Raw genomic sequence first — 15,709 nt, forward strand, 5'->3', positions numbered from 1 at the left:
CCCTCCATACATAGCTTCCCCCATTACCAACACTGCTCACCAGAGTGGTACATTTTTTACAAGTGATGAATCTACATTGACACCATCATAGTTTACATTATAGTTCATTCTTTTTTTTTTTTTTCAAATGATAGCACTATATTATAGAAAAAGCATCCCAAATATAGGATTTTGTAAACACTGGCAGGTGAACAAGTGCAACTTTAAAAGTAAATACTGTACAAAGTAAAACGGCAAACTACAAGCATTTTGCCTTTAAGAGAAAATGTTACGTTCTCCTGCAACGGTGATCCCATGCAGAGCACGAATGTAGCTCCACCTCCAATAAAGGCATCAGGTTTGCTTTCTGAACTATGCCTAGTTATCAATTTCAAAATGATCCTAAGAAGGGAGTTCCCTGGTGGTCTAGTGGTTAGGATTCTGGGCTTTCACTCCCAGTGGCCCAGGTTCAATCCCTGGTCGGGGAACTGAAATCCTACAAGCACAGCCAAAAAAACCAAAACCAACCAAACAAACAAAAACCATGATGGCAAGAAGTGGCACTGAATCTTAACTGATTCTTAACTTTTTAGCTACTGTTACTCAATAAAGGCTTCCATCACACTCTGACAATTTAAAGCCTGCGCTCTGATTGTTTTCACTTACAGAAGGACCTGCTGGAACACTATCCATCCGTCCTGGGCTTATTCCACAGTATTTTCATAGACCTGTATATACATTACAGTTCATTCTTGATGCTGTAAATTCTATGGGTTTGGGGCAAAGGTATATGTACCCATCATTATATATTTCACTGTCCTAAAAATCCTCTGTGTTCCATCTACTCATCCCTCCCCACCCCCAACCCTGGCAAAGACTGATCTTACTGTTTCCAGAGAGTTCTGCCTTTTCCAGAATGTCATATAGTTGGAATCATAGTGTTTTCACTTAATAATATGCATTTAAAGTTTCCCCATGTCTTTTCATGGCTTGGTAGCTTCTTTCTTTTTAGCACATCCATTATATGGATGTTGTTCTTTCAAATGGCCATCGCTCATTCTCTCCTCTTCTTCTGGAACTCCACGTACACATAGTTTAGACCTTTTGATATTGTCCCACAGTTTCCTAAGACTGTTCATTTCTTTCCATCTTTTTTTCAAATTGGATAATTCCTAATGGTCTGTCTTCAAGTTCATTAACTCTTTCCTCTGTTATCTCCATTATGCTATTAAGCCCATTCAGTGAATTTTTTTTCAGATATTTTACTTTTCATTTCTAATATTTCTTTTTAATGTTTTCTATTTATCTTCTGATATTTTCTTTTTTTTTTCTTAACGTCACTGAGCAAATTTATAATAGCTGTCTTAAGTCCTTGTCTGATAATTCCCACACCTGAGACATTTGGAGGGTTGGGCTTTTCCCTTGAAACTGGATCATGTTTTCCTGGTTCTTCATTTGATGAGTAATTTTAGATTGTATTCTGGACATTATGAAGACTCTGGATTCTGTTCTATCTCTCTGAAAAGCATTAATGGTTTTGTTTTATAAGGCAATTAACTTAGGCAGAGTCAAATTGCAGTGTCTATCTCAATTAAGGTGAATGGGAAGTCACATTTCAGTTTAGCTCTTTTTATTTAGTTGCAAGGTGCTTTGAGTCTGCCCTGTCGATCACTTTGGTTCAGGAGTAAGCAAGAGACTTGGGCAAAGCTTACACAAGAAACAGAGCTCCCCTTTTCCAGTTTTCTCCTTTCCCGGAATCCCACCCTATTCTGTCACTTTCTGGGAGTGATGGCTGCCCCAGACACTGTCCTCTGGTTCCTTAGGACATAAAGACCTGAGTTATCTAGAGAAGCTTCAGCATTCCCACACCACATTGAGTCCTTAGGCCAAAGCCTTAAAACGAGACCTTGTGCCTGTCTCATCTTCCAAATTCTGAGTCTGCTACAAAATCAGCCTGTTTTTGGTCACTCCCCAGACTCTTCAGGTAGTTATTTTTTGTAGTTTTTTATTTGCTATCTCTGAGAAGTCCACCACACCAGAAGTGGAACTGCCCTAGAGTTCTCTCTTTTAAACTTTGCCAAAATCAGGTCTTCGCTTATCCAGTGTGAGGATTTCTTATATCATGTACCTATCTTCAGTGTCAGTTGAAGTTTTAGAAATGCAATGATCACCTCAAAGTATGATCATATAAGAAGAAGAATTAGGAATCTTAGAAGCTCTAAATTTTTTAAACCAATAAAACAAAGAACTTACTATTCTATTCCCCTCAATTATTCTACATGGTGAATTACACACGTAAAGTAAAATACATTTAAGATTAAAATGCGTAGATAACTATGAGAACCTACTGTAGAGCACAGGGAACTCTACTCAATGCTCTGTGGTGACCTAAATGGGAAGGAAATTAAAAAAAAGGGGGATATATGCATACGTATAGCTGACTCACTTTGCTATACAGTAGAAACTAACATAATATTGTAAGGCAACTAAACTCCAATAAAATTTTTTTAAAAAGTGTGTTGATTCCCATTTCTAAAAATTTATCCAACAGAGTTTCATTTGTGTGAAATGATGTATATAAGATGTACTGGAAAACATATTACTGGACTAATAGAGAAATTGATATTCAGTACTAATATAGAAGATTAAAGTGCAATTGTTTTAAAACCAATGCTCTAATTTGGGTTTCTTCAAATTTAATGGAAACTATTTTTCAATCAGTTCTGAAAGGACCTTTTATAAGAAGGATGTTTTAGCTGCTACATCTTCCAAATTTTAATGAGAAAAGATTTCCTCATTCACATATTTCAAAATTAAGTTTTAAAAATCTCAGAAGTTACACTCTTCATGTTGAGGCCACTTGACTATCCTCATTTATTGAACCATGTCTGACTTTCCAAATTGTGTTTAGTTATTTTTACAACAGCCTTCTGATTTTTATAGGTGCTAATACATAGAAAATGAATTCCACTAATCTGAGGATCAACCCAAAGAACATGATTCAAATGGTAGATGATAATACTTAAATTTTAGTGTGGATCTTAACTGAAATTTCTTATCTGAAAATACTGGGCTGGAGAATTTTTTTTACCCTTGATTGGTCCCAGCTCTGTAATAATATGTAATCATGCTTTGATTCTTAGCTAGAAATTATTGAGAAAAGATCTTTTCCAGAAAGCCTTACTTTTAATTTTTCAACTGGATATTTTTCTGTTTGGGGTTTTTGAGGTTTTACTTGTAGGAAGACTTGAGGCCCTTAGGCTGATGAGTCAGGCCACTGACTCTTCACATATAACATATAACACATTCTGAAAATCAGATTAGGACATAATGGTATGACTTGGGGTTCATTTTCATTAGAGATCTTTTCTTTGTCTACTTTGTCTACTTTCTAGAACATTTTGCGTAAATCTTTTAAGGTGGATAATCTTTTATATCTTTTTCATGGATCTTAATTCTATATAACCAAAAGCTGAATCCTTCAAAAGTAAAATCTTCTCTGCAATTCCCTCCAACCCTAAACAAAATCCCTCTTTTTCTAATTCTATATTTTTCTCTAATATTTCCCAATAGCATTTCTTGTCTTGCTCTTTCTATCATAAAAAATTATTGCCACAGCTTTATGCAAGTGCGCAACAGATTTCACATATCAGGAAAATTTTGAAGAAACTCAAGAAACGAGGCAAATAATTCTTTAATTTTGCTTTGCTCAATCTAATATGGAAAACAATTCAGATTCTAAAAGGATAAAATTTCTAAATTGGCTCTCCTTTTTGGAGTCATTAAGTAGAGGAAGTAAGGGTGTATACATAAGCTATAAATTTCGAAATATTTTGATTTAAACTTGATGTTTCAGAAAATGGGAAAACCCTCTCACAAATATATCATCTTAACTACAAGCATAATTTGGCAGGTGCAGCAGCTGAAATGTTCTTCTTCTAAAGAGAGTTTTTGCTCCCATGTTATTTTAGTTAATGAACAGGATACCAAATGTCACAAATAAAATATATTAGAGGAAATGTGAATAGACTAGAAAATATCTAAATATCTGTGTGTCACAGGCCTTCATGAATGAAAACAGATGGCATGGATAAAATAGTTTTATTTTTAATCCTGACTCTGTTCAGGGACTTCCCTGGTGGTGCAGTGGTTAAGAATCTGCTTGCCAATGAAGGGGACACGGGCTTGATCCCTAAGCTGGGAAGATCCCACATGCCATGGAGCAACTAAGCCCGTGTGCCACACCTACTAAAGCCTGCGTGCCTAGAGCCTGTGCTCTGCAACAAGAGAAGCCACTGCACTGAGAAGCCTGTACACTGCAACGAAGAGCAGCCCCCGCTTGCTGCAGCTAGAGAAAGGCTGTGCAGCAATGGAGACCCAATGAAGCAAAAAAAAAAAAAAAAAAAAAAGACTGTTCAAGTGCCAGGATTAAGTCAGGCTAAAAAAGACATTTTCCTGATATTTGCTGATGAGTTTTAATTTCACAGGCTCTTACAACCACATGGTTATCAAACAAAATTATTCTCTAACACAAGGAAAGATGACAGGTGGAAAAAAACATGGCTATTGGGTATGGATATGGTCTGTAACAATAAAAAAGTGATATAAGCAATAATATAATATGAAGTGCAATTAGCCATCTACAAAATCTCAAGGTTATTTCTTCTACCAACATTGAACTTCTGAGGTGAAATACTTAAACTTCACTTCCTTAGCATTAATACTAATGCTTAGCTTTAATTCAAATATGAATAAAAAAACCATTATGAGTTAAGTAACATTCTACAATGAAATTTCCACTTGTTCAAAAAAAAGTTTATCATACAGTTAAGAAAAAAACCAATCTCTGGGACTTCCTAGGTGGTGCAGTGGATAAGAATCCACCTGCCAATGCAGGGGACACGGGTTCGATCCTTGCTCCAGGAAGATCCCATATGCCGTGGAGCAATTAAGCCCGTGTGCCACAACTATTGAGCCCATGCTCTAGTGCCCATGAGGCACAACTGTTGAGCCCATGTGCCACAACTACTAAAGCCCTTGCACCTAGAGGCTGTGCTCCACAACAAGAGAAGCCATGGCAGTGAGGAGCCCATGAACCACAATGAAGAGTAGCCCCCCATCACTGCAACTGGGGAAAGCCCGTGTGCAGCAACGAAGACCCAACACAGGCAATAAATAAATTAATTAATTAAAAAAAAAAAAGAAAAGAAAAAAAAATTTCATGTGTTCCCTTGGAGTATGTGCTATTTTTAGTAGGGGAAACAACCTTTGAAATTCACTTCCTCTACTGCTAGGAAGGTTTACATTTAATAAGTATTCCTAAATGTTAAATGCTGTCACTATTACACAATACAGTCAGATCAAAATCGGTCCATACAGATCAGAATTAAAAATTTAAAAAAAATTTAAATAATCAAGACATTAAAAAAAACTAGAAGAAAAAACAATTTAATATCTATGAAATCTCTGGATGGGAAAGAAATTTTAAGCCTCAAAAATAATAACTGCGGGAATTCCCTGGCAGTCCAGTGGTTAGGACTCCATGCTCTCACTGCCGAGGGGCCGGATTCAATCCTTGCATGCAGCCCCCAAAAAAAAGAAATCAAAAGAAAAAGATTGATTGCTTTATGTGTATAAAACTACTGTACATTACTAGGAAACAAAATTAAAGCAGAAAAACAATTTAGGGAAAATATCTCACACACAGCTGGCAAGGGCAGGGGAAGGGTACTGAATCTGTTACAAGTCATTTAAGACAGCAAGATGCTAGTGGAATAACACATTCAACTGGCAATGTTCTAGGGAAATAGACACTTCCATACATTATTGGTGAGACTATGAAGTAATCTATCCCTATGGAATATAATTTGGCAATATCCATCAAAATTACAGATTCATTTACCCTTTGACCCACCAGTTTAACTTCTGGGATTTATCCTACAGATACAGCGGCTCCTGAATGAACCGACAGATGTAGAAGATTATTCACTGTAGTAGTACTGTTTTTACTTGCAAAGAATTGGGCATAAATCAATATCCATCAATAGGAAACTATTATATGGTATGTCCATATGATGGAACCCTTCTAAAAAGAATAAGGAAGCTTTCTATGCATTTATCTGAAAGAACTCTAAGATAATTCTACAGAATACTATCTTTAGTATAATAAGAAAAGGGATAGTTATACATGGTTAGTCCCATTCTTCAACGCCCCTCAGTAAGATCAGATTAAGTCCAGTTTCCTACCATATCTACAAAGATGCTCTCTATAACATTACTTGTAATAGCAAAACACTGGAAACATTCAAAAAGTCCTACAACAGTTGAATGGTAAGGCAAATTATGATAATCCACACTACAAAATACTATTTAGCTACTAAAAATGTCATTTATGGTGAGTTTGAATAACATGCAAATGCTTAAGCAAAAATGCTAAGTAAAAAACTCATACAATATGAATTCAATATGTAGTATGGACACTGAAGAGTAATCATAAGATTATTAAATAATGCTCAATATCAAAGACATTTTCAGTGACAATGTAAAAATATAATTTAGTCAGATTGCTTTCCAAGCATCTCTTACTGAGAGAAATGGCACTACAAAAGGAAAGATGAGAAATGCTCGTGGAAAGAGATTCTACAGGAACAAGGAACATTGCTATGTTAGGGCAGGTAAGGGTGAGAGACAATGTATGCTGAGAAGCCAATTGGAATCAACTTGTGGTGGAAGGCAAGTGGAAGAGAGGTACCAAAAAAAAAAAAAAAAGGCACTAAAGAAGCATCAAATAACTGAAAAGTTGCCTAAGGTAAGTGATGCCTTTCCCTGTCCTTCAAGCTTTATGACTGCCTTTCAAATGTTGTCAAGTATGCCCTATTAACACCTCTTCTAGTTCTTTCTGTCCGGGAAGAAAACATAGGAAGAGGTGAGCCAGTGAGCTAGTTTCACCATACACAGGCGTGAGTCACTATATGCTACCAGAAGAAGCTTGATCCTGAGATCCTTTATGCCCCAAGGGCTGGGTATGTGTTTGAGTTAGCAAAAATGATGACCAAATTGAAAAGATGTAAAGGTTATAGCTTTATAACTGATTTACAAGACGAGAATCCTATTTACAAGAAAGCATGTAGCTGAAAGTACATGGGGGAGGAGACAAAGGAAAAGGATGGATACTTTTAAATATCTATAAATATGTATAAAAATTCTATAACAGGTGACATCATGGAATTACACATATGTGTAAGAGATAGTATGAAAAAGTAGAAATAGTCTAAGACTACAGACCTGGATCTAAAATTCCAGCTTCATTGCTAAATTTATGTCTGTGGAGGATAAGTTACTTAAGCACTGATTGATTGGTTGACTGCTTGATTTACTGATTCATTCATTCATAAATTTAATTAGTCATTAAAGAACTACAGCATCAAGGACAACTAAAATGGGACGATAATCAGAAGGGAAGGTAGAATTATTTATTAATTCAAAATATTTGAGTATCTACTATATGCCAGACACTGTTCTATATATTTATATATGAACCAATCATACAAAAGTCCCCGATCTGATGAAGCTTATATTCTAATAAAGGATGAGATAAATTAGACACCAAACACAATATAAATATGGTACATTAGCACATGAAAAGTGCTATGGGTAAGGTTGATCAGGAGTATAGGTAGGTGAGGGGTATTTAGTTTAACATTTCATTTTTGCCCTCTGTTTTATTGAGATATAATTGACATACAGCACTGTTTAAGTGTGACTTACATACATAATGAAATGATTATCACAATAAGTTTAGTGAACATCCATCATCTCATACAGATACAAAGTGAAAGAAATAGAAAAAAATTTTTTTCCCTTGTGATGAGAACTTAGGGTTTACTCTCTTAACAACTTTCATATATAACATACAGTAGTGTTAATTCTATTTACTGCGTTGTACATTAGATCCCTACTACTTATTTATCTTATAACTGGAAGTTTGTTCCTTTTTGACCATCCAATTCCCTTCCTCTTCCACCTGCCTCTGGTAATTACATGTCTGGTCTCCTTTTTTTTATGTTTGTTTGTTTCTGAAAAGTACAATTGACCTACAACACTATGTTAGTTTCTGTTACAGGACATAGTGACCGGATATTTCTATACACTTTAAACTGACCACAATGATAAATCTAGTTATGATATGTCAACATACAAGGATATTACTTAGTTATCGACTGTATTCCTCACACTGTACATTTCCTCCCGTGACTCATTTATTTTGCAACTGAAATTTTGTTATCCCTTCTTAAAAGTCTGTCATCTCTTAATCTCCCTCACCTATTTCTTTCCTCTCCCACCCCCCTCCCATATGGCAACCATCTGTTTGTTCTCTGTATCTATAACTCTGTTTTTGTTTGTTCATTTGTTTTGTTTGTGAAGGGTATTTTAAACAGAATAGCCAGGGGTTGCCTCAGTGAGGAGGTGGTGATTGGACAAAGACTTGAAAGACATGAGGGAGTGAGCCCTGCAAATATTAGAAGGAAGCACATTCCAAGGCAGACAGAAGAGCCAGTACCAAAGCTCTAAGAAGGAATGTGCCTGGTACATTTCAAAATAGCAAGGAGGTTGGTGTGGCTGAACACGCAAGGAAAGGGGTGAGTAGGGGACAAAAGTCAGAGAGGCAATGAGGGATGGAGACAGACCTTGTGGGATCTTGCAGGCCACCCTAAGAATTTAGTGGAAGATTGCTTGTTTGCTTCCTCCTGCTCCCAAAATACATAAGATAAAGAATAAGAGGTAAGAGTAGGCAAAAGACCAAAGAGTCTAGAGAGTGCAGGGATAAAATTATGAGTAGTATCCTTCGGAAAGCAGCAAAAGATCAGAGTGGCGATTAGCCATGGTAAGGAGAAGAGATGCCTCTTTTGGAAGAATTGTGCTAGAGTCTGCTGAGGAAGACTGATATGCTCATCTCTTAGCAACTCTGCCCTCAGTGATTTCACTTTGGTAGCTGAAATTGGCCATGGTGGGAGTATTTACACCATGGAAAATATCAAGCACTGCAAATCCAGGCACTTGTTTCTTGGTGAGATGGTTTATCTGCTCTTCCTCAAAGACTGATGGATAACAAGGAGGAGAAGCTGGCTGTACCCTCAGTCATATACTGTGGGAAGGTGAAGGCCCCAGTGACCTAGAGCCTCTTTTCTGTGAATCAACAGGAAAGTCAGATCAATTGCTTAGAGAAAAAAGGCATGGGTCTGAAATAACTTCTAAAGGGGGAGACTGAGCCTAGCCTTGCCTGAGAAAGTAAATAAGGGAACTGTTATGCAAATGTAAGGAGAGTCACGGTCAAATGGATCACAAAGTTTAAATCTGCATACATTTCTCTTCTTTCTCTAACTTTCATTTGTTTGGAGGCGGGAGGAGGGGGAGATAGCCGGAGATAGCCTTCCCAGACAGAAGGATTTTGAAAGTTTGTAGCTGGTCATTGAAAATTACAGGAAGGCACAAGAATTTCAAGTCATGGGGAAAGGCACACTCTGGGGTCAAGGACAGAGAAGGAGTATAATGAGGCCAAGGGGAGTCTCCCAGTTTAAGTAAAATATAAAATGATGAGGCATAAAAATTTAAATTCTACTATAAATGCCTAATGATTACTCAGAATTTAGTTTTTGAGAATTTAGTCTTCAAAAAGATAACTTTCTGGGTTACAATCATTTTTGTTTTCTTTCCTGAACAAAAAATTTTAGAGAGTATTTGTTTAGATGCTACCTACAAGTAAATGCTTGTTAGCTGCCTGGAGGCACTCTGGTGAATTCTTCTGGTTTGGCAGTCAGTACCTCAGCTGCAGGCACGTTCTTGTTCCCTTTGGCTAAATGGAAACTCTGAAAGGTCTGTAGTTTTTGAAACAAGATTGAATTTCTTCAAGTTTATAACCTAGGACACTTAAGAACTTGGATTTGAGTTCACAGGATGGTTATACATAAAATAAAGATCAAGTGCTCACAAGGTTAAATTTCCGGAAAGCCCTCCTGGACATAAGACAAAGGCGGGGTGTAAAACGAAAACAAAAGTAGTCTGAGTTAGAGAGCTCATTTGATCTTACTCTCTGCACTCAAGACTGCTCCTGTCTGCCTACAGAAACAGGTTGGTTTTTTTCTTTCCTTTTTCATTCAGACTTGGATATGATTTTTTTCTAAGCCCAAAGATTTTGTATATTTATGTATGTAGAGGGAGTCTTGATGCATAAAAATTTACATGTGCAAAAAAAAGCTTTTTGAAAACAGTTATACATGTTAACCTTAAAACAAAAATATGAATATAGCAAGAAGAAAATATTATTTTAATACCATTACTTGACTATAAAACTTTGTTAATAATAGGTTTTGCTATATCATTTTATCCTACTTTGTTTTATAAACACTAATTTTTTAAATTCTTGTAAAAATTATAAAGGCATTTAAATGTGTTTCTATGTATCTGCCAGAAGGATCACTTCTGCAAATAATTTCCATTCCTGCTCTTATTTACTCATATTTTTAGTATGATTAATTCTTTTAAAATATCTATCCTTAACATCTCATACTGTTTGACCATATTATACCTTATCACCAAGATCTGGCCATATTATACCTTATCATTCAAGAGTTCTGTGATAAAAGAGAAGAACAAAGTTCATATTGTGTTAATAATTAACACATAAGAAAATGAAGACTACAGTAGTCTTCCAGATTGGAACTTTTCAAATAACTTTAAGGATAAAATAGTCATTTTAAATTGTGAGCACCTGATTTTTTACACAATGAAAGCAGTTCTATGTGGTATGTTTCCTCAGGGGGGCTTCATTTTGCTTTCCTTATCCACAAAATGTTATCAAGTATAAGAATATTCTTTTGAAAATGTAGCATAAGCTGGTGTGCTGTTTTGAAAATAATATTTTCATTAATGATTAAGAATATCTGAGAGACTTCCAAGGACAAAAATAACCCAAGGGAGACAGAAGGGCTAAGGAAAAAGCATAACAAAACTCAGAACTATATAAAAACATTGAAAGTTATTATATATATTTCAAAACTTGTGAATTCTGTGCAAGCTTATCTTAATACTACAGGGTGTTAATAGCCAGTATAGTAGAAAAACTTAATGATGAGACATGAGATTCCTACAGTATCATCTCTCCATTCTAGAGTAACAGCTTTATACCTACTGGTAAAACTTGTAGTTTGACAAATTTGCTGAGCACCTAGAGTGTGCCAGGTACTCTCTTCAGGTAGTAATTATAAACATAAATCCAACAGGTCATAGTCTTAGGGAACTTACAGCATGGAGGGAAAAGGTAGTCTGGGAAATTGTCTTCCATAGGAGGGGGTCAGTTCTCTGAGAGATATGTAGATACAGTTATTGGATCTGAACCAGGAGTCCTCTGGAGAGGTGACATCCAAGTTACCTGAGTAGGAACTGGCCCTTCAAGGAAAGGGCAGGAAATAGTCAATCAGATAAAAGAACAGAATGAGTAATGATGTAGACATGTGCTACAGCATGGCGTGTGCCAGAAAACTGCTGGCAAATCAGTATTGTTAGGGTCTGCAGTGCAGGGTGCACAGTAGAGGGATGTAGCAGGAACCATGGGTAGGACTGCTTTATGGAAGGAACCTTGGACAGCATGGTAAGGAGCTTCGATTGTATCTTTCAGATGAAGAGATGTGTTTTTTAGGTGAGGAGCTAAGCAGAAGAGTGACAGATTGACATATTAGAGAGAGAGCATTCTGAAAGGCAGTAAGAAGAATGTTTTTGACAAGAAGGTGGTAAGGAGGAATAAGAACAGTAGGATACCAGTTGGGGAGATATTGTAATAAGCCAGATAATAATGATGGTTGAATTGTGTGGATGTGTCAAGGAGCACAGATTAAAAGGAAGAGAGAGATCTGAGATGTATTTGGAGGGTAAAATCAGAATTTAAGGGCTGAATGGAAATCAGGGATGAAGATAAGAAAGAAATCAAGGATTGGTGCAGGCTTACGGCTTAGGTGACTAGTGGAACAACAGTGCTACCAAACAGTAGTTTACAATCAGCATGTAGTCACAGGTTTTGGAGGAAAGCTAACTAGAGGAGACTTTGTTTTAATAAAGCCAACTAGTAAAATTAAATAAAACGCTGAGATAACTTATTTTAAAATAAATTCATAAATATAAGTAAAATATTCATTTTAAATAAATAAAATAATTTATTTTAATTTTAAATTTTAATTATTGTCAGTATATTGCATACGAATCACAAAGTTGTATATGTAAAAGTTACAGGGTTTAATGATTAATAAAATTCCCCAGAGTATTATTTTTATCTTTCCTCTGTAAATTCCAACTCCTGTGCACAGACTTGTAAAAACAAGGGATTAAAAACTACTCTTGGGGATATATTCCAATGTGGCTTCCATTAAAGAGTTTCAAAGAGTGGCAGATTCAGGCTCATATATGTTATGGCAACAATCTATTCTCTAATAAAAGAATAAAACATATGCTAGATCAAAAGTGTTTCCACTTAAGCAATATTAAAATAAATATCCTGTATTCTTTTTGCCATTTAGATTGGAGCCATGGCTTTGGAACACAACCAGTCAACAGATTACTATTATGAGGAAAATGAAATGAATGACACTCATGACTATAGTCAGTATGAAGTGATCTGCATAAAAGAAGAGGTCAGAAGATTTGCAAAAGTCTTCCTGCCTGCCTTCTTCACAATAGCTTTCATCACTGGACTTGCAGGCAATTCCATAGTAGTGGCGATTTATGCCTATTACAAAAAGCGGAGAACCAAAACAGATGTGTACATCCTGAATCTGGCAGTGGCAGATTTACTCCTTCTATTCACTCTGCCTTTTTGGGCAGTGAATGCAGTTCATGGGTGGGTTTTAGGGAAAATCATGTGCAAAGTCACTTCAGCCTTGTACACAGTCAACTTTGTCTCTGGAATGCAGTTTCTGGCTTGTATCAGCATAGACAGATATTGGGCGGTAACTAAAGCCCCCAGTCAATCAGGGGTGGGGAAACAATGCCGGCTCATCTGTTTCTGTGTCTGGATGGCGGCCATCTTGCTGAGTATACCTCAGCTGGTTTTTTATACAGTAAATCACAAGGCTAGGTGCATTCCCATCTTTCCATACCACCTGGGAACATCAATAAAAGCATCAATTCAAATGCTGGAAATCTGCATTGGATTTGTAATACCCTTTCTTATTATGGCAGTGTGCTACTTTATCACGGCAAAGACACTCATCAAGATGCCAAACACTACAAAATCTCGGCCCCTCAAAGTTCTGCTCACAGTGGTCATAGTTTTCATCGTCACTCAGCTGCCTTATAACATTGTCAAGTTCTGCCAAGCCATAGACATCATATACTCCCTGATCACCACCTGCGACATGAGCAAACGTATGGATGTTGCCATCCAAATCACAGAGAGCATTGCACTCTTTCATAGCTGTCTCAACCCGGTCCTGTATGTTTTCATGGGAACCTCTTTTAAAAACTACATCATGAAAGTTGCCAAGAAATATGGCTCCTGGAGAAGACAAAGACAAAATGTGGAGGAGATTCCTTTTGATTCTGAAGATACTACAGAGCCAACCAGTACTTTCAGCATTTAAATATAAAACCACTCTGTCTTGCTTCGATACACATGAACGATGCTTCTCAGATCAAACATCTGCATTTTTCTGAAATTCAAATCTCAAACACTGTGGTGGCAACTTATAATAAAGAAGAGGTTGGAGTGGGGAAGTGGAGTGGGGTAGAAGCCAAGAAAAAGAGGATGCAAAATAATAAATGCATAAAACATGGAAATTAAAATTAACAATATAGGAAAATCGTAGTAACAGTCATACATAAGAAAAAAACTATAAGCTAGGTCATCTAAAACATTATTAAAGAGGTTTAAATTAAGGGGCATTTATAATTATTTTACATTATCTAAATTTTAATATAAAAACAATTTCCCTGCATATTGTTAGAATTTGAATAACTATGCAGCAAAATTTAATGTCTTTCTTCTTGTTTCTTAATTTTTAAGTGATTTCATAAAACTCCAGGAGAAAAACAATTAGCAATCAAAAAAAAAAAACATAAAAAGCTTTTCTGGTCCTTTAAATACATTATTGGTAAGTTTCTAAACATATAATTTGCTTTTATGATGTTAAGTTTCTTTAGTAATAAGCTGGTTATCCTGTTAGATTTATCATGCATACCCTAGAAGCAATCCTCAGACAATCACATTTATCTAGGTTTCAATTTTTATAACTGCCCAAAGGGCCCATCCATTTATGAGGCTATTACTGAGGGCTGACTAAATAATATATTTTCCTATGTATACTCTTAAAAAAAAAAAAAAAAAAAAAAACTCTTATTTTTCACTTACATACTTGTAATATTAAAGAATGAAAATATGTACCACAATAAATTTTTTAATAACATGTACTGCTTATCTCTTTAAAAACAATTACATATGAATTATTATAGTCTATTTAATATGCCCTTATTAAAATTTAATTTTGATAGAAATGACAATGGTCAAAAATAGTGTGCACTAATATGAATTTTCTTTCTCACAAACTGTAAAAAAAAGACGTTTTCTGCTCTTAAAATAAACTACCTAATCAAGACGTTATTTTAAAATTACTTTTTTTTATCAACTATTTCTAAATTTGAAAATGCTTTGCAAGGCAGAACTGAAAGAACTGTGGTCATGAAATGAATAACTTATTATGTATCTTATTATTCTAGCACTGCATCTGACAGGAAAGATGCATATGAATACTCACCACTGCTCCACCATTTCTTGCCATTAATTACATAGCTATCTCCATCTTGCTTGATGCTACATTCAATATTCATGGCATCACTTGAAGCTACATCAGGTTCTACAAATAAGCAAAGGCTGAATTTACAGGCAGGCAGATTACATAAGTTTACAAAAGACACTTAGATAAAGAAATGTGAATTCTCTGAGGAGAGAGGCATCTTTGTCTTTTCATCTTCCTACCCTTCCCCCATGTCCCCCAGTTCTCCTACAACCTACACATAGTAGGTATTCAATAAATGTGCATTGGAAGAATGAACAAATGAAGTATTTAGAACATCTCAGATAGATCAACTATCGGAATTGTGTTCTTGGCATCCTCAGTGATATATGACTTTGGATACAACTCAATCTTTGCTTCAATCATCAAACGTACATTAAAAATATCATTCTGTACTTCCCACAATGGAAATCTGTACTACATATTTGCAAGCCAGATTTTCCCACCATAGGTTTAGTATCTTAAACAACTTTTTTTTTTCAAATTAATTTTTATTGGAGTATAGTCGATTTACAATGTTGTGTTATTTTCTGATGTACAGAAAAGTGAATCATATATCCACTCTTTTTTAGATTCTTTTCCCATATAGGTCATTACAGAGTACTGAGTAGAGTTCCCTGTGCTATACAGTAGGTTCTTAGCAGTTATCTGTTTTATATATAGTAGTGTGTATATGTCAATCCCAATCTCCCAATTTGTCTCTCCTCCCCCACGTCCCCCGCTTTCCCCCTTGGTAACAATAAGTTTGTTTTCTACATCTGTGACTCCATTTCTGTAGTATCTTAAACAATTTCTAACTGTGTCTTGCAAATTCCATCAGGAATGCTTTCACCAATCTATTTATTTTGCATTCTGTAAAGCTTGCTCAACACTTAATGTCTTCAGAAAGCTCT

The 15,709-nt window shown here is 35.8% G+C and overlaps 2 protein-coding genes and 1 non-coding gene across 8 annotated transcripts in view; 2 read left to right on the top strand and 1 right to left on the bottom strand.

Annotated features, from left to right (window-relative positions):
- ACAD11 (acyl-CoA dehydrogenase family member 11) overlaps positions 1–15,709 on the bottom strand; it is an 88,287-nt gene that overhangs the window by 21,332 nt on the left and 51,246 nt on the right. For all 4 annotated transcript variants that reach the window (XR_009054243.1, XR_009054244.1, XR_009054245.1 and 1 more), the window contains exon 13: positions 14,778–14,876. Coding sequence is in view for 1 of the 4 variants with exons in the window: in XM_057738310.1 (XP_057594293.1) it covers positions 14,778–14,876 (99 nt within the window). In the remaining 3 variants the exon portion in view is untranslated. The remainder of the gene's footprint in view (positions 1–14,777; positions 14,877–15,709) is intronic.
- TRNAE-UUC (transfer RNA glutamic acid (anticodon UUC)) lies at positions 395–467 on the top strand. Its single transcript has one exon. It is a non-coding gene; the product is annotated as a tRNA-Glu (tRNA).
- On the top strand, positions 8,527–14,093 carry ACKR4 (atypical chemokine receptor 4). 3 transcript variants are annotated; one of them, XM_057738314.1, is made up of 2 exons: positions 8,527–8,618; positions 12,546–14,093. In XM_057738314.1, exon 2 carries the CDS (start codon positions 12,555–12,557, stop codon positions 13,605–13,607), a length of 1,053 nt encoding a protein of 350 aa, XP_057594297.1. In that variant the 5' UTR covers positions 8,527–8,618; positions 12,546–12,554; the 3' UTR covers positions 13,608–14,093. The 3 variants fall into 3 exon arrangements, with proteins under 3 accessions (XP_057594297.1, XP_057594298.1, XP_057594296.1); XM_057738315.1 differs by lacking the exon at positions 8,527–8,618 and adding an exon at positions 9,782–9,852; XM_057738313.1 differs by lacking the exon at positions 8,527–8,618 and adding an exon at positions 9,870–10,107.

Source organism: Hippopotamus amphibius, chromosome 6 (assembly GCF_030028045.1).
Source record: "Hippopotamus amphibius kiboko isolate mHipAmp2 chromosome 6, mHipAmp2.hap2, whole genome shotgun sequence".
Classification (NCBI taxonomy): Eukaryota; Metazoa; Chordata; class Mammalia; order Artiodactyla; family Hippopotamidae; genus Hippopotamus; species Hippopotamus amphibius.